The following is a 25,294-nucleotide window of genomic DNA, read 5'->3' as shown; positions in this document are numbered from 1 at the left end:
TGCTTACAGGTGCACACGTGGGACACTGCTTGCTTACAGGTGCACACGTGGGACACTGCTTGCTTACAGGTGCACACGTGGGACACTGCTTACTTACAGGTGCACACGTGGGACACATATGGGACACTGCTTACTTACAGGTACACACATGGGACATCACTTATAGGTGCACACGTGGGACACTGCTTACTTACAGGTGTATCCGGAGTTGCGCCTTTTCATTCTGCACAGTTTGGAGCTCGCCTTTGATGCTGGCATGGGCTGCGTCTAACAGTAAATTTTGCTCTTGAAATGTCTCTGTTATCATGTTCTGCTCCACCTGAGAGAGTAGTAGGAAATGCTGATTTGCAAGTTGATGGGTTGATATTCAAAGTAACTGTTCAAAGACACTAGGCTCACTTCAAAACTTGTTTCATTTTCATAAGCCTTTATAAGATAGTTTGAGTACTCAGCCATCTCTTTGGCTACAATCCTATCACTTTATAGTTCTACTAGACAAGATGAGGAAGTATTATATACCAGCCTTGAGCATATTTTGTGAAACTATAAAAGATAACATATTTTCAAAAATAAAATTTACATTAAAATATTTTAGTATCTTAAAAGTTCAATATGATTTTACTTTAAAATATGAAAACAATAGAAACCCTTCCAAACATCACATGAAAAGACCTTTCATCTCTTTTTTCTCCTTCCCTCCAAACTGTCTGTGGGGAGAAGCGTTTTCAGCAGTTGGGTGTGGACTCCTTTGAGGTTCTCCTGCACTGCCCTCAGCTGTGCTGTGCTAACAGGAGTACTCACTGTCTTCACCATCTCTCTGGCTCACCATTTTCTAATTAGCAACACTTCTACCTAAAATCCATAATAGGTTTTCAAGCCTTATAACATTACAATTACATAATTATATTTTATTTAACTTCTTATTGGAAAAAAGGATAACATGTAGCAGCTATAACAATTAGAGGCTGTAACATATGTAAAATCCTTAATATCACATTAGTATATGCAAAGCAAGCAAGCAAACACAACACACACAGTCTCTCACATAGGAGCTACTACTTCTTAGTGTCTAAGGACCAGAATTTGAAAAATTATCTGTGTTTATTGGGATGGTCGAGTTTCATAATAAAAATCAGTTTTAACTAAGGAACAGAATTTCAAATAGCTCGAGTCAAAATCAAGAGTATTCTTAGCATACTATAAAGAAAATGGCAAGTCATAGATGTTTTGGGGAAAGTAAGTATTTGAGACTCATTATATGTAAACTGTTATTCAAGGCTCAGTGGTCAACAACACTTGCTGCTCTTGCAGAGGACCTAGGTTTAGTTCCCAGTACCTACACAGTGGTTTACAACCATCCATAATTCCAATTTGAGGGGCTCTCTGGCACCAGGCATGTAATATATATATATATATATATATATATATATATATATATATATATCATACATACATACATACATACATACATACATACAAGCAAAATACTCATATACATAACATAAATTTAAACTATATATCATTATTACATAAATTCTAGAATAGATCATTACTTTCCCTAAAGTGGTATTTGTGTTGAAAGCATTAAAAAAACATTGAATGGTAAAGCCAAATCACACCTTTGCACAAAAGGAGGAAACTACTAATCAAAAAATAACAGCTGGGGGTGGGGTGGAAAAGTAACAACTGGATTATAATAACAGATTGCAATCCCACCATTCTATAGGCTGAGGCAGAAAGATTGTGAATTTCAGACAAGTCTGCTGGGATACATACGTAAGACAGATAGAGGCTGAGGGCAGGGGTCAGGAGGGTGAGGAAGTAGAGTCATAACTCTAGGTCAATCTTAGCTCCATAATGAATCTGAGTTCAGCATGCAATAAATGAAACTGTCTTGAAAGAAAGAAAGAAAGAAAGAAAGAAAGAAAGAAAGAAAGAAAGAAAGAAAGAAAGAAAAGAAAGAAAGAAAGAAAGAAAGAAAGAAAGAAAGAAAAGAAAGAAAGAAAGAAAGAAAGAAAGAAAGAAAGAAAGAAAGAAAGAAAGAATGGAAGGAAGGGAGGAAGGAAGGAAGAAAGAAAGAGAAAGAGAGAGAGAGAAAGAAAGAAAAACAGAAAAAGAAAAAGAGAGAAAGAAACAAGGAGGAAAGACGAAATAAGTAAATAAATGAAGTTTCAGTGTCAAAAGAATACCTTCAAAATAGCATGATGTTCAGCAATAATTCTTGAATTTTCCATTTTAACCACCTGAAGCATGCTGGTTAGCTCTGAACACTTTTTGGAAAGCTGGTCATTCAAAATCTAAGACAAAATATACAGCAAGTCACATGTCTTTCTAACAACTACTTTACTTACATATTATTTTTTTAATGATTTCACAGTAACCCACTATATGTAAGCCTAATTTAGCTAACATAATTATCAATTAATATTTGATTAGTTTAAACTAATTTCAAAACTTTCCTATGAGTTATTGATCATGGAAGCCCTAGAGGTAACCCAAACAATATATCCTATTGCCTCTGTTCTTGGTTGTCTGCTGTAACGAGATGGTAAGACCCTGTCGCTGAGGACGGCGCTCACTTTGGATGTAAAACAGCAAAATCAACCCTGAACTGAACAGGAAACTCCCTCACTGATAGCTAGCTTTCCGAGTTCCAGAAGGTGTTGAACAGCCAGCTAGGAGAGAAAAGATATCAATGGTCTTCCCAGCACTGGATCCTGCAGGCTACAATAATGACCTGCTAACAAGATATGCTATATGCCCACGGGTGCAACAGGGGCTTATTGTTTCTGAAGTAACCAACTGCTTTCTGATTGGCTATGTCTGTTCTACAGGATGGATTTCATGCCTAGAGCTGTAAGCCTGGCTTAAATCTCCTGACTAGGGAAATAATAGGCCCTAGGAGGAAACATACTGCTGTTGTTTTGCTAAATGCTCATGCAGTTAAATTTCATTCTAAATATTTATATTTATACCCGCAGATTTGTGCTGCTCTCAACCTTGGTCAGGGAAGCTTCTTTTCACAACGAAGAGTGGGGAATACAGAGAAATGTCACTTATCAAAGTACTAAGTACAAGTAACTCTGAGTGCTCTGCTGTAGACAGATCATCTATACCAACTTCCCACTATCCTATCCACAGCTCACAGGACTTTGCAGAGGGGAGAAAAGAAAATCCAATAGTAGATGGGCAGGAAAGGCATGAGATGCTGACTTCTTCAGGACATGGCATGACTGTCGCACAAATCCCAGGAATTGTGTTTATCTGCTCATAACCTGTACAGGATAAAGCCAGTCAGGAGCTATTGGAAGCTGATAGCTACTGAAGTGAAGGAGAATCAGTCACTTTCTTTGAGAACTGTGGCTGCTGGTAGGTTTCTCTGTCATAGTGGCTAGCCACACAAGAACACACATATGGACAGCACTAATTGGATTTGTGGTAATAATTTTTAAAAGGAGGACACTAAGTTGGGAGGGAGATGGGTTGGGCACAAGCAGAAAAGGTGCGAGGTTGTGGTAAATGGTTATCATCAATGTTCCTTACATAAATGACTGAAATTTTCAACAAATAGGAAATAGTTTAAAGGGGTGGAGAAAATATTTTTAAAAATTACAAAAGTCATTTTGTATGCTATTGCCAGAAGTGGAAGTCATGGAGAGAGAGAGGAAGGGATCAATACCAATTAACTGATTTTATTTCTGGGCTGCCACAGGCAATTGGTATTTTACTCATTTAACAATTCTGAATATAAGACAAGCAGAGCAAGACTTTTAAAGAATGAAATTTCAGTGCAAGTGTCTAGATAATAACACAGACAATTCAGCATTTTATCATCAACAAAACTTTATCACTGACATTGAGAATTACTTACCCAATAACATAAAATATCCATGTTCTTTCACCACCAATGATAATATTTATAAAAGCAAAATATGGATTTTGATCTTACAAGATTAATCCTTTGGGACAAAACGCCCCCCCATAATATACCAGTTGTTAGATAATAATTCTTTTATAATGAAATCTGCATCGTGTGAGGTTCTGGATTAAGCTCGGGGCTGTAAGTACATAAACTGCTTGGCCGACACTGTGCTCCATCCCTGCCTCAGCCCCACACGTGCGGATTCTTGTGACAGAGGCACACTCAAGTTGTTCCTTAAGGTGAAGTAGGAAGGGATTTTATGCATTTTTGTTTATTTGTTGCTGAGATTGGCTGGCCACACTTTTTGGTGGCTAAAGAGGACCTTGAACTTCTAGCCCTCTGAATGTAGAGTATGGAGGTCACAGGTAAGCACTTCCATACCTGGTTTGGGGCATATATTTTAGTGAAAAATTTCACTGAGGATAAGGGTGCATTTGTGAAAAAGAAATAGCTAACGTATTTACAACCAAATTACGTAAATCAAAACAAATCAAAACAACCCCTCCTAAAAACCTCTGGCACTTTGCTAGCTGAGTTGGCAAACCTTTCTACAGATTAGCTTCCTTATCTTCTAAACCCAAGTAATCATTTCTAATCTTGCACTTGAAAGGATTATAATTTGTTAGTAATTTAAGCTGCTTAGAATTGTGTCTGGAAAGTGTTAATTACTATCAAAGTAGAAATAGTAGTGATTATAAGAGGATATTCTTTAATTTCATTTTATTATAAAATAAAGCACAGCAGCACAATGACACTAATACTATTGCAGTCAAATTGTGCCAACAGAAAAGGTGCTTTCAGTGATAAACACTTCCCTGGGCTCTGTGAAAGTTTGCCTGTGTATTCCTTTAATGTTTTCAATATACATTCATGTAGTAATAGAAAGCATACGTCACATTTGTGCACAACTCCTTGTAGAAAATGATCATACATAAATCTCACACTGAACAAACATTTATTATATCTACTGTGCCGTCTGACACAGATCATTCAACAGAACAACTGATTTAGTGTATAACCCTGGCTGTGGAGCTCCTTAGAAACACGCTGAGGGAGGGAAGAGGCATCCTACCAATAGATAATCTTGTTGCCAACCTGATGGGCTTCAGAATTCCATGGACGCAAACCTCTAGACATGCCTGTGAGAGATTTTCAGGACAAGGTTAACTGAGGCCCACATGAAATGTGGGTGACACCATCCCACGGCTGAGGTCCCAAACTGGGTAAGAGGGAGAAGTGAGCTGAGGACAACACTTCTCACCGCCTCCCTGCTGTAGGTGTGATGTGGCCTTAAGCTCCCGCTGCCATGACCTGCTCACTGTGAGGCACACTAAGTCCCTGCCTACATTGCCTCTGCCAGGAATTTGATCATAGAAAAAGGCCTAATACAATGACTAAATTAGAAGGTAAAGTATGACTTGTGACTCATTTAGCCTTGTGTACCACAGAGTCAAAGGAATTTGGGTGGGGGAAATCCAAAATGTACCTAATTTGAGAGTGGTTCATAGATGAAGCCCACCTTGCAGATAAAAAGCTAGATGAAAGAGATATGAATTAATATAATAAGGCTATTAGTCTTGATTCTCCAATGAAACAAATATTAACATCTTAAGACAAAGAGAGCAAAGATTCACCTGTGCTTTTCCTGATACATCTTGAAGGGATAGTACTTCAGATTTTAAATATATGTTTTCTTCATGTTCCTTCTTGAGAGACATTTGTGTAGTCTATTGGAGCAAAACAAAAAGAGTTGTTTTCTTTTTCCCATGTGCAATTTATTATACACATCTCTATTAAAAGGTCTGTATTCTGACCATTATCAGTTGAAGGTGTGTGTGTGTGTGTCCACTTGTGTATTTGAGTACATGTGTGTGCACATGTGTGTGTGTGCACATGTGTGTGTGTGTGTGTGTGTGTGTGCATGTGGTGACTTGATATCTTTGACTTCCAGACACTCTTTTCTCACAGGGCTTACTAAGCCTTTATGAATGCAGAGCACCCTCATTCTTGCTGGTGGGAATGAAAAATAGTGGCTCATTTGGCAAATTCTTACAGACTAAAACTGTTACATGATTGAGCAACCTAGCTTCCAGGGTCTCCCTCAGGGAGTGGAAGGCTCACATGTGTACAAAGCCCCATGCAGGGTTGGCATAAGCCTCATTCTTACTGGCTGAATTGGAAAGCAGCCAAGATGTCCTTCAGAATCTCACTCAACTCAACTTCCTAAAGTCCCCTGGCTCAAGTGCTTGCATATTTTTTTCAGCAGAACACTCACTGCTGTTGTATTCTAGTGTGTTTATATACATGTCTTTTTGTTTTAAAAATGTCTTTTTGTTATATTAGGAAACTATAGTACATTCAGGTAATTTAATATTATTCAACACTAGAAATAAGCTATCAAGCCATAAAAACATACAAAGGAAATTTAAATTTTTATTAAACTGAAGAAGCCAATCTAAAAATTTATATATATATATATATATATATATATATATATATATATATGCTTTTAGCCATATGACATTCTGGTAAAGGCATATCTATAGAGCAATGGTTACCAAGGTAAAGAAATATATATATAAATTTTCTCTCTCTGTATATATATACACACATATATATCTTAATTATAAGAAAATTAAGAGGGTAAGATATATCCTCTTAATATATTATTTATATATATATATATATATATATATATATATTTACACTCCCTATAAATATAAGAACATACATTTATCTAAATCCAAAGAATGAGCAAATATCCAAGAATACACTCTAACGTATGTTAACAACTTGGCTAAAATGATATGTTAATGTAGATTTATGTAGAGTAACCCGGAGATACTGATAAGCAGGGAGGCTACGCATGCGCAGAGAGGCAAAGCATGTAGAGGCAGGGGCTACCTAGGACATCTTCACACGTTATATTCTGTGTTGCAGTGAATCTAAAACTGCTCTAAAAATTATGATTTCTTTTTAAAGAACTGCAGTGACAAAAATAGAGCAGAGATTGAAGGAAAGGCCATTAAGTGACCGGCCCAACTTGGGATCCATCCCATCGGCAGACACCAAACCCTGACACTATTACTGATGCCATATTGTGCTTGCAGACAGGAGCCTAGCATGGCTGTCCTCTGAGAGGCTCTACCAGCAGCTGACTGAGACAGATGCAGATACTCACAGGCAAGCATTGGACTGAGGTCGGAGACCCCTATGGAAGAGTTAGGGGAAGAACTGGAGGAGCTGAAGGGGATGGCAACCCCATAGAAGGACCAACAGTGTCAACTAAACTGGACCCCTGACCTCCCAGAGACTGAGCCACTAACCAAAGAGCATTCACAGGGTGGTGGTGGTCCATGGCCCCTGACACACATGTAGCAAAGAACTATCTTGTCTGGCCTCAGTGGGAGGGGATGCACCTAATCCTGAAGAGACTTGATGACTCAGGGAAGAGGGATGGGGGGTGAGATAGGGTGGGTGGGTGAGGGGGACAGGTGAGGGAGCACCCTCTCAGAGGCAAAGGGGAGGGGAAGGGGGATGAAGAACTCTTGGAGGTGGGATTGGCAATGTGAAATGTAAATAAATAAAACAATTTTTAAAAAGACTATTAAATAGTTTCAAGATAGAACAGTGTAAGAGGGATGGCTAACCAATGACTGCCCCAAATTGAGACCCATCCCATGGACAAGAACCCTGACACTAGTAGTGATACTCTGTTACGAGTGCAGACAGGAGCCTAGCATAACTGTCCTCAGAGAGCTACACACAGCAGCTAATGGGAAGAGATGCAGAGACCCACAGCCGAACATTAGATGGAGCCCAGGGAGTCTTACAGAAGAGTTGGGAGGATTGAGAGACCTGAAGAGGGCAAGGAGCCACAAGACCAACAGAGTCAACTAACCTGGAACCCTTAGGGGCTCCCAGAGACTGAACCACCAACCAAAGAGTGGCAAGGGCTAGACCTATGCCCCCTACACATATGAAGCAGACGAGCAGCTTGGTCTTCATGTGGATCACTCAACAACAGAAGCAGGGGCTGCCCCTGACTCTGTTGCCTGCCTACCTGTGGGTCCTTCTCCCCTAACTGGGCCATTTTGTCTGGCTTCAGTGGGAGAGGATGCACGTAGTCCTGCAGTAACCTGATGTTCTGGGGATGGAGGACTGGGAGGGTGATCCACCTTCTCAAAGGAGAAGAGGAGAGAGGAATGGAGGGGGGTGGATCTGCATGAAGGGGCTGGGAGGACAGGGGGGCTGACAATGAGATGTAAAGTGAATAAAGAAATAAATTTAATAAACACTTTTAAAATATATAGAATTTCATCTTAGTATTCTGATTAGAAAAAAACTAACCTGAAATCATTCCATAAGTACTCAGTTACACCCTTATATCAATATCAAGTAAGTTCTCTCCAAGAATAAATTCTTATATCACATACTTACTTTTATTACTAGTAAGATTTTGTGACTTCAAAGGAACACACTCAAACACCTTTAAATGATACAAGGTGTTTTACCCTGAGTCCTCAGAATGGTGAAGACAAGCATCTATGCTCTGACAGACAGACTACTTCCCTCTGAGACAGGGAGAAGGGGAGAGATGGAAAGTTTGTGTTTAAGTGTCCTTAAAAGCTTTTTGGTAGAAGAACAGAGTGTAGCTTCTTCTCCTGAGAAAACTACTTTCCAGATTTCCCAGAAGCAGGAAGATAAGCATCATGAAACACAGGCCAAGCCAGCAACAGAGATGCTATTCTAAATGAGTGCTCCCCATGTAACAAGATATAAAAATATTCTTTCTAAATTTCTGTAAAATAAAGTTCATGTTTTTGCCCCATGTTAAGAGCATAGTTTGTAGTATTCGATGCACTTACATTGCTGTGCAATCACCAAACATGTTAATACATACATACATACATATGTGTGTGTGTGTGTGTGTGTGTGTTTAGAAATTATTTTACAAATGGCAAAATCCACAAAATTCTTATTTTTGCCAATTTACCTTTTCAAAACATGGTAACCTGCATAAGATGATCACTTAGTTCCTACTATGCAGTACTGCCTGAATATACAGCTTATTTACATGAAACTTTTTCCTAAAGGTTTTTAGAAGAATCAGAAGTCTGTGTGACAGCATGATGAATGGCCACATCATAATAATGAGAGAGAGACCACCTCTGAATCGGGCCACGTGAACACATACCTTATTTTCTTCAACCAACTTGCAAATGAGGTTATCTCTGGAATCTGGAAAGGGAAAGTCCATATCATGATGATGGTAGCACACTAGCCTGGGCCACACAGTGCTTTTCCCTAGGAGCTTTATTGGAGTCAGTATTTTGTGGAAATAATAACACATATAGGTTAGATGCTAAGATACACAACTATCAACAAAGCATGTCTGCAATTTCAGCATTTGGGGCTGAGGCAGGGGAATCATGAATTCAGGGCCAGTCTGGGCTACATGGCAAACTTGTCTTTAAAAAGCTAAAATGAATCAGACAATAAATAAATCTCAAAAGAACCTGGTCTACAGTCATTTGTAGTGGAAGATAAGGTCACATTTTACCAGATGCACAGGTGACTCTGGGAGGGATATGGTCAACATATTGTTGTTAAATTACTGTAGTCAAGACTTAACAAAAGCAGGAACATGTGCATAAAACAGTGAGAGCTGTTTTTCACACCGACTAAAACCATATGGAGAGAGGACAGTTGGGCCGTGGGTAAGCACGCAGAGTGCAGACAAGGCAGCAGTATGGATGCTGGACTCTTAGCACAGAAGGACTAGACAGCAAGGAGCAGCCTGGGGAAGCAGAACAAAGACTGGATGGACACCAACACTTTCCTTATGTTTGGATGCTCCTGCCTAGTACGGAGCTTGGCGCTGGATATTAGTAGTACCCAAAAGACAGTTAAAATCAATGTTTTGATTTTACAGAAAAATTCAGAGCTATATTAGTGCTGTTATACTTAAACTTTAAAGAAAATTACAAAACATGTCAGAAACTTATATTTTGTATAGGATATATCTTATAAAAACTGTTTTCTGAGCCGGGTGTGGTGATGCACGCCTTTAATCCCAGCACTCAGGAGGCAGAGGCAGGCAGATTTCTGAGTTCGAGACCAGCCTGGTCTACAGAGTGAGTTCCAGGACAGAGAAACCCTATCTCGAAAAAACAAAAACAAACAAACAAACAAAAAAAAACCTGTTTTCTAAAAGATGTGAGTCCATGACTCACTAAAGTCTAATGTGAAAAATGACAAAAGGTGAATGCTGTGATCCATTCTGAAGTTACACTCAAAGTGTCAACAGAGGAGAATGCCTTTCCTCAGAGAAAAATTTAGTCACTTTAAGTTACGTGTTGCTTATTGTTAATATGCTTTTATATTTTTAATGCATTGAAGAAAATATTTAAAGGCATTTCTTCATCTTAACCTAGCTAGATAACTATTTGTACTTTAAAGTAATAAAACTATACCAACATTGAACATACAATTGGTACTCAGACAGGCTTCTTCTCTCATGCAAGTTTAATTACTACTGTTTACTCTTCATCTAGTGATATTCCACATATACTTCACAAAATCCAAGACCAACCATTCATCTAAGTAAGAGAACGACCCACTCAACAGAGAGCTCGTCCAGCAGAAGGATCTGCACTTCACTCTCTTCTGTGCTGTGTGTGGTAGGTCCTTGAGCACACTCTCTCCAGACCTTTTGACTGTGTGTAATGAGTATATTTTCTTACTTTTCTGACAAAGTTGTCATAAAGTGAAAATGAGATCATGAGGAAGAAACATAAAATATAACAATCAGAAGATAGAAGGTTATTTCTGGGCCCTGCCAGTGAGAGTTGACACAGTGACTCATAAATCAGCAGCCCTAAGCGAAGGCATCTAATGTGGGACAGTGGACCTTGCAAAACCACAGTCTAACAACTACGGTTAAGTCGCAGACTTTCTCTTTCTCTACACTTCCTGTCAGGCTGCTTTCTTGTTGGTACTTTCTCTATCACTGCAGGTAGCACACAAGAGGAAACACTTGGCTTACAAAGAGAAGGCCCAGGATTAAGCTTTTCTTCTCCACTTCTTTTAGAACTTTGAATTGCTTTAGACAGCTTTGAGCATGTCAGTGATACAATCTATGTGAAAGCTCTACGTAAACCATGAAGTCTTACGCATGTGAGGAGAACACTCAGGTGTCTGCATTGGAGATTGCCTACCACTGCTTTAGAGGGCACACTGACAACAGCAGGAGCCAACAGGTTCATGACCATGCACTTAGACTTGCAGTCAAGACTCTGCTATTCACAAGTCTTTGTTTGAGAACTCATCTGTAAAATGAGGGGTCAGTTTAAACTCTTCCAGGTGCGTTACAGTCACCAACCTCTAGGAATATACGCTAATCCAAACAGATTAGCAACTGGAAGAATGGTGAGCCTGGCTGTGGTAACTTAGTAAGAATAGCCTCATTTCCTTATTAATAGTTCATCACTAGTCTTCAGTGTAGTGTCTAAATGTTCCCTCTAGTCTATACTGAAGTAATCAAGGAGAAAACTTAAAGAATGATTTATAAATAAGAGGCTCAAGCAGATCTAATGGTATCTTAGACATTTGTAAGGCTTAGACGAGAAGATCACAAGTTTAAGGGCAACCTGGCCAACTTAGACCTATCTCAACAAACAAACACACAAACAAATCAACCCCAGAGAAAGAGAGAGACAGAGAGAGAGAGAGAGAGAGAGAGAGAGAGAGAGAGCTCAGTTTGCCTAGTATGAGTAAACCTGTACCAACCTGTACCACAAAAAATTAAGATACAATTTATTACCAATATTTATCTTGGTCTAAGTACCATATGTAGAAAGGTGACCAGCAATTTTTTCACTCTGGGTTGTAGGAAGTAGCACCAACCCTGGCCAACTAAACCATTCTGGTTCTTAGGAGGCTTTGCATACTCAGATCAGACTTGAGCTGCGAGATAGTCATGCCCAAGTCTTCATTCTTCCGCTGTTCCTGGGCCAGCAGGTCTTGGGTTGTTTTCATAGAGCTGTGTAGGGCAGTGCAGTTCTGTTGCAAAGTGTGTACCTGGAATTGTGCAAGAAAAATTCAATTTCTGGATGATAATGCATGACTAGACAGAACACATGGGGGGTAAAATTTTCAACAGGAAAGGGATATAACTGTATGTCACAACTGAAATCTCATCAGACTATAGTTTCTTACTTGAAGTGGTATCCAATACAGCATTTTGTATATACTTTAACACAATAGTCAGTAGGCACAAGAGGATACTGAGCACATGGAGTATAGCCAGAGCAAGTGAAGAATTGCACCATTAGTGTTATTGACACTTAACCAACTTTGACTTAAATAGGATCTTTCATAAATTTCTTTTCTTTTTTTTTTTTTTTTTTTTTTTTTTAGACAGGGTTTCTCTGTATAGTCCTGGCTGTCCTGGAACTCACTTTGTAGACCAGGCTGGCCTCGAACTCAGAAATCTGNTAGTCCTGGCTGTCCTGGAACTCACTTTGTAGACCAGGCTGGCCTCGAACTCAGAAATCTGCCTGTCTCTGCCTCCCAAGTGCTGGGATTAAAGGTGTGTGCCATAAATTTCTTAAGTAGAATACACTCGTGTTTCTAGCTGCATATGTAGCAGAAGATGGCCTCTTCAGCCATCATTGGGAAGAGAGGCCCCTTGGTCTTGCAAACTTTATATGCCCCAGTACAGGGGAATGTCAGGGTGAAGAAGTGGGAGTGGGTGGGTAGGGGAGCAGGGCAGGGGGAGGGTATAGGGAACTTTTGGGATAGCATTTGAAATGTAAATAAAGAAAATATTAAAAAAAAAAGAAAAAGAATCCACTCCCTTTATAATTCAGTTGTGATATATAGTCATTGGGGAAAATGAAAGATTATACAGTATAAACATATAAAGGCACTTTAAATATTAAGTATAACAAATGCAAAAGTATCATGTAATGTGAATATGGTAACTGAAAGGAGCAACATAGATATGTTTCTGGTTATTTTACTTATTTGTTTCAAGGGTTAGTTCCATTTAGTTTATTTTCTATCCAGATCACATACATATAGCTGTAGCTAAGACAGTGTGTTCCAAAAATCAATGCTTATAGCAGAGACCTCATGTACAGGAGGATCCTGCACCAACAGAATTTGCCTCTATAAAACCTGTGACAGACTCAGTTTTCCGGGCCTCAGCGTGCTCATTCATAAACTAAGAATGCTGGGTTGGATTGCAAAGCCTTTTCTTATTTTTGCACTATATTTTAAAGACTGTAGTGAGAATGCTAACAGGCTACTAAGGAAAGGAGCCTTAACAAAGCTAGAGGAAATAAACAAAATGAGAAGCTCACAGTCACAGTGTAAGCTTCTCCTTTGGTGTCTCTAGCAGAAAGGAAGGCAAATCTACCTGCTGCCGTTCTGCCTCCACCACTGACCCCATCTCTTGTACTTGGAGGAGCATGGATGATGCAGATTTCTCAAGCGATTCCCTGACAAGCTTCTCCTGGGCCAGTTGTTGCCGTAGCTAAAGAAAAACACTGCAGTTAGGGAGACCAGTGGATGCGATTGAAGTGTAACAAAAATGAAATCAGCACGACAGTTTCCAAGGTATGCCGGCCCGTCCCCACACCTTCAAGGATCACTCTCAAACATGCTTGTTTCTCCCTAAAAGCGAAGTCGAGTTTGTTACTCTCATTTTTGTTGTTGGAATCTGTTTTCCAACTTGGAGGTCAAGACCCTGTAGTAACTTAGAAGCATCACGTAGAGAGTAAACAGCATAGATGACTCAGTGGGCAGCATGTCACAGGGACATGCAAGCAGCATGAGAATACTGAAGGGACTCAGGTTTTGTTGATTACTTTTTAGCTACAATACCAAAGTTACTATCTGTGAAACAAAATTTTTAATTGGACCTCAGTTATGTAAGAATTTCTGCTCTGTGAAAGATACTGCTAAGAAAATGAAAAGACAAAACTATAGATTGGCAGAAAATGTTTGAATATGTCACACTTTGATAGAAGACTTGTATCCTCTCTTAGTCTGTTATCGGTCGCTGTTATAAAATATCTGAGGCTGGAGAATGTACAAGGAATTGAGGTTTACTTAACTCACAGTTTTAGGAAAAACAGCCTGGCTAACTCAGGAAGGCTTCATAATGGAAGCTTCACCATGGCGATATCACGCAGGTAAGCGTCACCATGGCGATATCACGCAGTTAAACTTCACCATGGCGATATCTCACAGGTAAGCTTCACCACGGCGATATCACGCAGGTAAGCTTCACCACGGCGATATCACGCAGGTAAGCTTCACCATGGCGATATCACGCAGGTAAGCTTCACCATGGCGATATCACGCAGTTAAACTTCACCATGGCGATATCTCACAGGTAAGCTTCACCACGGCGATATCACGCAGGTAAGCTTCACCATGGCGATATCAAGCAGGTAAGCTTCACCATGGCCATATCACGCAGGTAAGCTTCACCATGGCGATATCACGCAGGTAAGCTTCACCATGGCGATATCACGCAGGTAAGCTTCACCATGGCGATATCACGCAGGTAAGACGAAAAGTCACTCATTCAGGAGCCAGACTTACTCCTTTTTATAACAACTCCACTTTCATAGGAACTGCACCAATCCTTTCCAAGGGTGATTACCCTCAATGAATCAGCACCTTCCAGTAGGCCTCCCACCTCTTAAAAGTTCTGACCAAGACTACTAGGGATCTAGCTGTTAGCACATGAATCTTTATGTGATAGCTTCAAAACAGACCCAAAATATACAAAGTAATAAACTCAAAACTAAAAAGAACATAATCTAAAATATATTTCACTAAAGAAGATATAGACAAGAAAATAAGCATATGGAAAGATCCTCACATTGTGTATCATTAGGGCATCCAAAGTACAAGGTAAAGTACACACCCATTAGAATGTCAAAAATTCAAGATGCTGACACCAAACGCTGAAGAGAATGTGCAGCAACAAAGACTCTTCCTCTTCAATGGTAGAAATGCACTAATGGTCTTTTTACATTGTCAGGTGGGTTGGTAGTTCCTAATAAAGCTAAATGTAGTTTTTGACCTGTAAGGGTCTGCAGCGCACACCCTCCTTCAAAACTTCAGGGTTCATCACAAAAAAGGGGATGGAAAGATCCTAAAAGTTAGAGGCAGTAGATGACTACAGTGTAGAAGTATTTCCTATTCTCTGTACTTTAATTAATTGTAGGTTTCTGTGTTAAATACCATCTATCATACTAAAGACTTTCTGAAAAAAAATCATATGAGAAGCTACTACTGCAGAAATGTAAGTATACATGTGGATTGCTGTCTAAATGCAGGTGAGGGCAGACACAAGATAAGGCTAGAGCCTGTGACTGGGCAGTGGATAAAGAAGGCAGGCTGAGAGTTTTAAATACAGGAGAGATAGGGAGACACAGGGAGAAGGAAGGAAGATGGAGGAAGATAAAAAACGAACTATATTCCATGTGGCTTTAAATAGCCACAGGTAGCTATGAGTATCATATAAGGGATGGATAATTACAGGACAATTTGTCCAGTATAGGTGGGAAGTTTATATCAATATCAATGGGCTCTGAGTTCATTGTGTGGGTGTTTTGTGGGTTGAGAATTTACTGATATAAATCTGACTGATAAAATTACAAGCCTCTAGAGTTTTGATTTTACTGGGTTACAGGGATTTGTGACAGCTACCCACAGGGGGCAGCAGAGAGTGGGTTTGTGAGAAGTGCACCTTAGCTAGCCTTGGAAATCAGGGACTGTTGATTGGGTTTGGGGCAGCCAGCCACAGGGAGGAAAGAGCTGTTTCAGAGTTCTGGGGAGGCAGAGCCAGTGTGGGTGACACAGGACCAGGCTAAAAGTAAAGTATGCGTTCACAGCCTGTCCGTCGGGCTGGAGACAGGCCAACTGCTTACTAGCTCATGAAACACATACACTTAAGTCAAAGGAACTTAAATGGAGTAACCCTGTAACAGAGTAACAATGATACACTAGACACCATAGGCTAACAAAAAGTTCAGTGTCAGGAATGGGTTGCCTCTATTGGAGTTGTTAGCCAATGATGTCCTATAAATATACCTTCCACATCAAATACTATAGTTATTACCACTGTTCTTGGTAACTCTCCTTAACTTCACTGTAAGACCCTATTGATGAAGACCCCACATGCTTGCTTGGGTCATAGAACATGAAGAAATGAAACTGGTACTGATGTTGAAGCTTCTTCCCTTTTGGCTAGCTGTCATAGTGCTGTAAGGTACTATACATTCGACTGGAGGACATTGACCTCAGCCAGCTCTAAACCTGAGCTACAATAATGGTCTGTTTATGAAGATATACTCACCAGTGAAAAAGTGGCACAAATGTCACAGGAATAACCAACCACTTTTTGATTGTACTAAAGGCCTAAAAAGGACACAGCCAATAAGACAAATCGGCAACCTACAGATTGGGAAAAAAAGCTTCACTAACCCCACATCTGATAGATGGGATATAATATCCAAACTATATAAAGAACTCAAGAAGCTAATCACTAAAAAAACCAAACAACCAAATCAAAAAATAGGGTAAGCCGAGAATTCATAACAGAGGAATCTCAAAAGGCCGAGAAGCAGCTAAAGAAATGTTCAAAGTCCTTAGTGATCAGAGAAATGCATATCAAAACGATCCTGAGATTCCACCTTACTCCAATTAGACTGGCTAAGATCAAAACCTCAGGCATCAGCACATGTTGGAGAGGATGTGGAGAAAGAGGAACGCTCTTCCACTGTTGGTGGGATTGCAAATTGGTACAGCCACTCTAGAAATAAATCTGGAGGTTTCTCAGAAAATTGAAAATAGATCCACCTGAAGACTCAGCAATACCACTCTTGGGAATATATGCAAAAGACACCCCTCCATGCAACAGGGGCATGTGTTCCACTATGTCCATAATTTGTGATAGCCAGAAGCTGGAAACAACCCAGGTGTCCTACCACAGAAGAGTGGATACAGAAAATGTGGTTCATTTACACAATCTCAGCTATTATGAATGAGGACATCCTGAGTTTTGCAGGCAAATGGATAGAACTAGAAAATCTCATCCTGAGTGAGGTAACTCAGAACCAGGACATGCATGGTATGTACTCACCCCATCCCCAAAATACAGAATATCCAAGATACAGTCCACAGAACTCAAAAAGGTCAACAAGCTGAAGTGCCCAAGTGAGGATGCCTCAGTCCCACTTGGGAGGGAGAAGAAAGCAACCACAAGGGGGGAAAGAAGGGAGAGACCTGGGAGGGAAAGTGGATGGGGGGGGGAGGAGTAGGAGGAAGTGGGGAACCTGACCTGGTACTGAGTGAGGGAAAAGGACTAAGGCCCTGAGGGCCAGCAGAAAGAATAGAAACAGGCAACCTCGGGAGGTAGGAGGTTGGGGGGACCCCCAGACAGTACCAGAGTCCTGGAAGGTGAGAGACTCTCAGGCATCAAAGGGAGGGACCTTAGATGAAATGCCCTACAGTGGGGAGAGGGAACTTGCAGAGCTCACCTCCAGCAGAAAGTCAGGGCATCAAACAAGGGACGGGGTTGCCATCCCACAGTCAAAACTCTGACCCTGTCTGAAAGAACTGCTGGGATGGAAATGGAGAAGGTCCTGAGGAAAAGAAGGTCCAGTGACAGACCCAAAGTAGGATTCAGCTCAAGGGGAGATCCCTAGGCCTGACATTATTATTAAGGCTATGGAGTGCTCACAAAAAGGAACTTATCATGACTGTCCTCCGAAAGACCCAACAAGCAGCTGAAAGAGTCAGATGCAGATATTTGCACCCAACCAATGGACAGAAGCTCCTGACCCCTATTGTTGAATTAGGGAAAGGCTGGAAGAAGCTGAGGAGGAGGGTGAGCCTGTAGGAGGACCAGGAGTCTCAATTAACCTGGACACCCAAGATCTCTCAAACACTGGACCACCAACCAGGCAGCATACACAGCTGATATGAGGCCCCAACACACATACAGCAGAAGACTGCCAGGTCTGTGTTCTATCAGGGAGGATGCATCTAACCCTCAAGAGACTGGAGGCCCCAGGGAGTTTAGAGATTTGGTGGGGTAGGGGGTGAAGGATGTGGAACAGTCAGAGGATGGGACAGAAGGGGAATAAAATCTGGAATTTAAAACAAACAAACAAACAATTAAAAAAAAAAAAAAAAAAAAGGTCCACTACACAAGACAGAACCCATGTTTGGCACCATCCCTGGGACCAAGAACCTGAGGCAAGTCAGGTCATAACGAAGAACTACTCTTACCTGGAGATAAAGGGGAAAGGTATTAAACTGAGTGCTAGTGACTTTTCCTTATACTCCCAGACCAGTGCATCTCTGCAACTCCATTAGGGAAGCTTCTGTCTGTTCTGGAGTAGATGACAGTTAACACAGACCCATAACTAATCTGACAGCTTCTAATAGCCACTCCTTCCAGAACTCCAAACACCTAAGTCGACATGAAGGTCTCAAGGTAAAATAAGAAGTGTAGACTTCATTTTAACATGCCTTTCTAATACAATGTCACACAAAGGGGAAGGCGCTCACTAACAGCCTATGAGCCACATTATGGGTTACCTGGTTCTCTACTGGCTCAGCAGGGCTTATTCTGTTGTTGTGGTTGGGTTTTTTCCATCTTTATGGCAGTTTTGACACATAAGAAGAGCTTTAGCAACTGAGGGCAGTACTCTTACTTTAGTTACAAGTTGCATGGTTTAAGTGTTCATACATGACATGACTTCCTTTTCAAAGAATTCTTTCATTCTTTACTTTCTCAACTTTGCTCTGCAATTGCAACACCCCCTTCAACATCTGTCTTTTCTCTTACCTCTTGAATTTTAAGGTTCATTTTACGCTTTGTGGTCTTTAGCTCCTCCTCAATAACAGCTGCTTTCTTCTAAAAAGAGAATGAGGAAAGACCTAATAACCTGAAGTCACAGGAAGAAACTGTCTCTAGGAGGATCATGTCAGCCTTTTTCCCTGGCAGTGTATAAATGCATACACACACACACACACACACACACACACACACAATCACATCACATCACAGGTATGTGTGTACATGTGTGCATATGCATGTGGAGGCCAGAAGCTGATAGCGGGTGTCTTCCTGCATTGCTCTCTGCCTTATTCATTAAGGATCTCTCCCATGAACATCCTTTAACCTGCTGGTCTAGTTAGTCCGTTTGCTCCAGGGATTATGTTCTGAGGGCCTGGGATGCCTTGCTTGTTTACGATTCACGTGGGTCGTGGGGAATCAAACTCCAGTCCTCACACTTGCACAGTCCATATTCCTATTTTTTTTTTTAAGATTTATTTTCATGTGTATGAGTATTTGGCATGCATGTATATATGTGTACTGTGTATATGCCTGGTGTCCACAGAGGCCTGAAGAAGGTGTTAGATCCCCTAGAACTGGAGTCATAGATAGTTGTGAGCTGCCATGTGGGCACTGGAAATCAAACCTGGGTCCTCTGCAAAAGCACGAGGACCCTTAACCACTGAGCCATCTCGTGTGTGTGTGTGTGTGTGTGTGTGTGTGTGTGTGTGTGTGTGTGTGTGACTATGTAGCCTTGTCTAGCCTGGAACTTACTATGTAAACCAGGCATAGAGATATATGGCTGCTTCTTAAGTGCTGGGATGTACCTAAGAAGGCATGTACCATCACTACCAATTTCAAATAGTATTCATGCTTAGGAAATCAGAATGAAAAAAAAGGCTTTCATTATTTACTCTTTTTAATTATTATTAATGGCCCCACAATCCTAGATATAAAGGCTCAAGTCATGGTTGCCTTCTTTCGTACCTTCAGTTTAGATCCTATACCATATTCTAGAATATCAATAAAAGGCTATCTAGAATATTCTTTTACCTTTCAATAGCTACAATTCTAGCTCTGACCCATGCAGAATCATTACTCAGCACAAAGATCCCTAATTGGTTTCTTGGTTTCCAATCTCCTCTTCCCTCAGTTAATATATAGTAACATCTAGTTAGTTTTCCCTCTTGTCATTTTGTATTAAAATTCTTTATCATTCCCTACTGAATGATACAAGGTATTGATTATTCTTGATTTTTAGATGCTCTATAATGTATTAGCTAATACTCAGCTTATTTCCCAAAAATTAACTCTCACTCCAATAAAGCTAGAGTTTATACATTTAACCCAATGTTACCAAGCAGAAAAATCTGAGTTACAGGAAGAGGACAAGCCTGTGATGATCTTGGACTAGAAACCTCTCAGTTCCATTACTCTAAAATAGACTGCTTTACTATTACGCTGCTTCCTAAGGACTTGCAGAATAACCTGATCACCTATTAGCTCGCCTGGTCCCCGGCGACAGGACAATGCTGCTGGTTTCCTTTCTAAGCAATGTGGCTTCTTTGCTGCCTGCCTGGGAGTGTACTCCCTAAAATGCCCTTAGGGTCTTCACCTTCAGATCTATATTGGCTGGGGGTTCGTCTCTTCTCAAGTGTGCCTGAACATTCTTCCTGTGCAATTACTGTTCTCTGCTTTCTACTTTGGCTTTTTCCTCTTTAACTTATGTTACGCCTTGACCTCCCAACTACAGTGTAGCTCTTAAAGAGGGCAGAGTCTAGATGCTCACTATCTTTTATACACAGCAAGGAGTCTGTGAACTACAACTGACAACACACACTAGTGGAGGTTATCTGGGCAGACAAGCTTCAAATGTCAAGAATCTAATATCAACACCACCCATCTGTGACTCAGTTTTATGGGACTATTGTCTCTTCTAGTCGAGATAGATCAGGGACAATGCACTACAGAACACTGATCACGAACCTTTGTCTCCGTGGCGATTTCCAGAGTGGCAGTCAATCTTTGCACTTCGTCCTGTGCCTTGTCTTCTTCCTCCTTGACAACTTTCAATTGCTGGCGCAAATTCATCACTTCAAGTTGCAACAGCTTCAGGTCCTTGGAATGCTCCCCCTGTATTATATTCAGCTGATCGTTCAGAAAAGCTATGCACAGCACAGAAGGCAGAAAGGTGAATGAAGCACAGATTCACAGGCCCACCAAGCACCCACACAGAAGCAGAGCCTCCACAGGCCTCTCCATGCACACCTGTTTTCTGTGGATTCAATTCCTTTTCAGTTTGTAGGTGAAAGATGTTCATCTTCAAGGACTGGATGAGGTTCTCCAAATAGCACATTCGATTTACCAGAAATTCATAGTTCCTCCACAAATTACCTGGGCTTTCTGGACAAATTATTTCATTTGGGATAGGACTAATGGCTTTCTGGTTGGCAGGGTCTTCTAAATAGTTTGAAGTTTCTAATTGACCTCTGAAAAAAGTACCCAAAACCAATATTACATAATGGAATTTCTACTGTGGTAAGCCAGTCTTTGTGCCAATGTCAACTTTCCAATTAGAATAGCAAGTAACAGCAACAACATTGGTGGGACACAAGGCTCAAAAGGATCACGACTCCTCTAGACAGGAATGCACCAAATAAGTCCTGGAACGCAGATCAGTTCTTTCTAAGAGAGTGTCCAGAACAAGGTGAGACTCTTCCACTATGCAACTGAAAATCCGTGCTCGGTTCACGGACAAAACTGAGGCACAGTCAGATTCCATCTCTACTCAGGGCATGCGCCGGACAACCAGGACAAAATCTTCAACTTCTGAATTTTCCCTAAGGATAGAAGCAGTACATCACCTTAACTTAAGCCAAAGGTTTGTGCTCTTAATCTCCTGGCCATAGGAACAAAAGGGAGTGGGAGGATACATGCCCCTAGACCACAGAACAATATGACAGTTGTATAAATCTGCAAACACTTCCTAAGACTTGATTCCCAGGAATAAGAAAGATAACAGGCTTAAATTTAAAAGCTCTCAGTTTCTCCCTAAAAGGAGTTTGCTAGGGTCCTCTCCTACTGCTGCTGACAAGTTAAGTAGACAAGCAAACGGGGCTCTAGCAGTTGAAAAAGGTACTCAGCACACCCCAAGCCTTCTCTCCAGCTTATCCTACAACTACCAATTAACTAAACTAAACTAATGAAGGATGCATTCAAATGGAAAGGAAAGGCCACTTGAGAGTCTGTAGATCACAAAAATAGAACTCCCATGCCTGGCGGGAGCATAGCCCTTCCGGGGTCATCTTTACCCTCTCTGCTGTCAATCCCAGGTCTAAGAGTCTTTCTGAAGTTCTTCTAAAGTTGAATGCCCTGCCCTCTACAGATTCTACATGAAGGACTAGCTCTTTGACCACCTAGCTCTGGGCTTGATGGGATTCCGCATGTCTGAATGTCTCTAAACAACCAATAATAAAGAGGTGGGCATTATGAGCCCACCTCCAACAGCTATTTTCCAGGGTCAGAGGTGCAGTGTAAATGAGAGCAGACACTTTAGACACAGATCCTCTGGCCAGTTAGTGCAGACAACAGGCTTTCAGCTTTGCCCTGAGGACAGAAGAACTGGAACAGGAACCTAACATCCCAACCTTTCCAGATGCACCTAGATGGCCTGTCCTTTATCTGTTACAAAGCCCTGAAAAGCAAAAGTCATACGACTGTTCCAATAAATGCAGAAAAAAATTGACAAATCCAACATCCTTTCATTAAAAAGCTGCCAACAAACTACATATAGGAGGAATGTTCCTCAACACAGTAAAGGACACGCACACAACAGAACCAAAGTTAATATCATAACTGCAAAAAGTGACATTCCTCTAAGGTATGAAGTAAAGGCTAAGATGTCTAATTTCATAAGGAGCATTGAACAGAGAAGCCCTAGTCAGAGAAACTGGGAAACAACAAAAACAAAAGACATTGACATCAGAGAAGAAATTTAACTGCCCAGTTTTGCTAGAGATACTTATGTGTAGAGGACAGTTAAGAAATGTCTAGGGAGATAGCTCCGTCAGCCGAGTGCTGCCATGTAAGCAGAAGGAATCGAGTGCTGAGCTCAGATTCCCAGCACGCTCACAAAAAGCAGCAGCATGCATCTACAACCCCAACAGGAGTGGAAAGGCATTGGCACAGGCAAGGGGTGGACACTGGCTGACTTCTTCAAGCTCGATCTTACTTTTTGAGACGACATCTCTCACTGAAATTTTATCTCATCAATTAGGCTACACTAACTGGCTGGTAATCCTCCTGCCTCCACCTCCCCAGTACAAAGGTACAAGCACGGATATGCCCAGCTTTGTAGGGGTTGCAGAGTGTGTATGTGGGTGTTGGTCCTTGGGGTCTGAACTCAGGCCCTCAGACCTGCATGGCAAGCAGTTTATACTGAGCCATTTCCCATCCCTTTAGTTGTTTTTTTAATCTGAAGTTAAAAAATAAAAACCTTTTATGTCAATCAACACAAGACATGATACATAAAACATGGTGAACATTACTTTTAAGTAGCAATGTAGGAATTAAAGTTTGCATAGAAGTAATATATTCATATTTTAAGAAAATTTTAAGCAAACTAATTAAAATTCTCATTATCTTATCAAAATACTGAGCATTTATACCAAGTTTAATCTTTAAATGCTTAAAGATAATTTATGGATCCTACAAAAACAACTAGACTACTATAATGTTTTTTATTTGAGACACTCAGAAAATATATAAGACCTCTCTAAAACAAACCACACCAATAAACTCCATATTGGCTGCAAAATCATGTATTTCCCTTACTATTAACAAACCAACAAACTTTAAAACAAGCAAACAAAAAAATTTGTGATACAGGTGTGAAAAACAGTTCGGTTTGAGTATCTGATTCTAAACTGTGAAATAGTTAAGGACTTCAAACCTTCCTCTTAATTTATAATAACCATGATAGGGAAAAATCAAGGCCAAATTAATGGCATGAATTATTTCAATTTCAGTTTTTCCTCTGATTTCCTAATAAGATCTAAAATAGTGGCCATGGCGACATGCTATGGTTTGTATACAGTGTTCCTCAAAGGCTCAGTGAAGGCATCTTCCCCCACTCTCCTAACTTTGCTCTTTATGGCTGCCAGGAGGTTGCAGTTCTATCCACCAAGTCTTCTCTGTCATGATGTTCCGCTTCACTTCAGGTCCACAGGACTAAGACCCCAACTTCTGAACTGGAGAACCAAACATAAATCCTTCCTCCTTAAGATGTCCTCGAGGGTATCTTTGTAGTAGCAACAAAGATCTAGCTAACTTACAGTGGTGGTTTGAATGAGGTATCCCCATAAGTTTTAGGCATTTGAGTACTTGACCCCCAGTTGATAGCCCTGTTTGGGGAGGTTTAGAAGTGTGGACTTGCTGGAGGAAGTGTGTCACTGAGAGTGGGCTTTGAGATTTCCAGAGACTCCTGCCACTCCTATTATCTTCTCTGTTTCCTGGTTGCTGATCAAGATGTGAGCTCCTAACTGCTGTTTCCTTCTATGTCCACCCCAACATCATGAACTCATATCCCTTAGAACAGTAAACACCAAATAAGCCCTTATAAGTTGCAAAACAACAAAAAAGTAATTAAGCCACATACCCTATCACAGAACCACTGTGATACTCTATCTAAAAATACACTGGTGTCAAAGTTCATATGGAAACCTATTTTCCAAAGGTATCTATCTCATCTGCTTTTTACTAGCATTAAACTAAAATTCTGCAGCACTCTAGTTAAGTTTTCTCTGTTACCGTCCGTCACCGTATCCTAGCATTATTAGGTCATTTCTCAGAGAGCTGGTTTGTTCCTCAACTATTCTCATCTTCTGCTGAAGTACTGTGAATGTTTCAGAAGCTGTTGCATTGATGTGGGTTGGAGACAGGACTGGTCTGCACACTGTAGTTTCCATATGCACCTAAGATCAGAAGGTTACAATGTTAGCATAGGAGGTTCTCACATTGTTCAAAACAGTCACTGGCCCTTCCTTTGAGAGGATTACACATCCTGTCTTATTTACTAGAAAATGGATGTAGGTCCTGATTTGCTCAAATATAGGCAGAAGCTTTAAAAGCTAACTTGTCATTAACCATCTTCTTTTCCCTCTTCTGAGATAAGTGAAATTCCAGATAGATTTGTTCCACAGGTCACGGTCCCAGAGTGACAATGACATGGAACATCCATGACAAACAGTTGAGTAAATAGTAAACCTATGTAGATGTGATACGTTGTTAAGGACTACTGAATACTCTGTTATCACATTATAATCTAGTATATCCTATTTGCTATTTGTAATCACATCATAGGGACCTAAGACTTCTGAGAGAGCATTTGTACCACCTCTCCATTATAATGTCATACATAGTTTATTAAGTACACTCCAAAGGCTGATGCTGAAGTCTTGGTAAACAGCATTGTGGATCCAATTATTAAGAAGTATACTAAC

The 25,294-nt window shown here is 40.6% G+C and overlaps 1 protein-coding gene across 1 annotated transcript in view; it reads right to left on the bottom strand.

Moving 5' to 3' along the window:
* Ccdc150 (coiled-coil domain containing 150) overlaps positions 1–25,294 on the bottom strand; it is a 90,530-nt gene that overhangs the window by 54,902 nt on the left and 10,334 nt on the right. The window contains exons 2-11 of the mRNA XM_021199047.1: positions 24,603–24,766; positions 21,063–21,283; positions 20,781–20,959; positions 18,804–18,872; positions 13,347–13,463; positions 11,875–12,004; positions 9,120–9,163; positions 5,557–5,649; positions 2,190–2,297; positions 195–319 (exon numbers count right to left, since the gene is read on the bottom strand). Coding sequence (XP_021054706.1) covers positions 195–319; positions 2,190–2,297; positions 5,557–5,649; positions 9,120–9,163; positions 11,875–12,004; positions 13,347–13,463; positions 18,804–18,872; positions 20,781–20,959; positions 21,063–21,283; positions 24,603–24,766 — 1,250 coding nt within the window. The remainder of the gene's footprint in view (positions 1–194; positions 320–2,189; positions 2,298–5,556; positions 5,650–9,119; positions 9,164–11,874; positions 12,005–13,346; positions 13,464–18,803; positions 18,873–20,780; positions 20,960–21,062; positions 21,284–24,602; positions 24,767–25,294) is intronic.

This window comes from Mus pahari, chromosome 5 (assembly GCF_900095145.1).
Source record: "Mus pahari chromosome 5, PAHARI_EIJ_v1.1, whole genome shotgun sequence".
Classification (NCBI taxonomy): domain Eukaryota; kingdom Metazoa; phylum Chordata; class Mammalia; order Rodentia; family Muridae; genus Mus; species Mus pahari.
The sequence above is the reverse complement of the archived record's forward strand: the minus strand, read 5'-3'. Positions and strand labels throughout refer to the sequence as shown.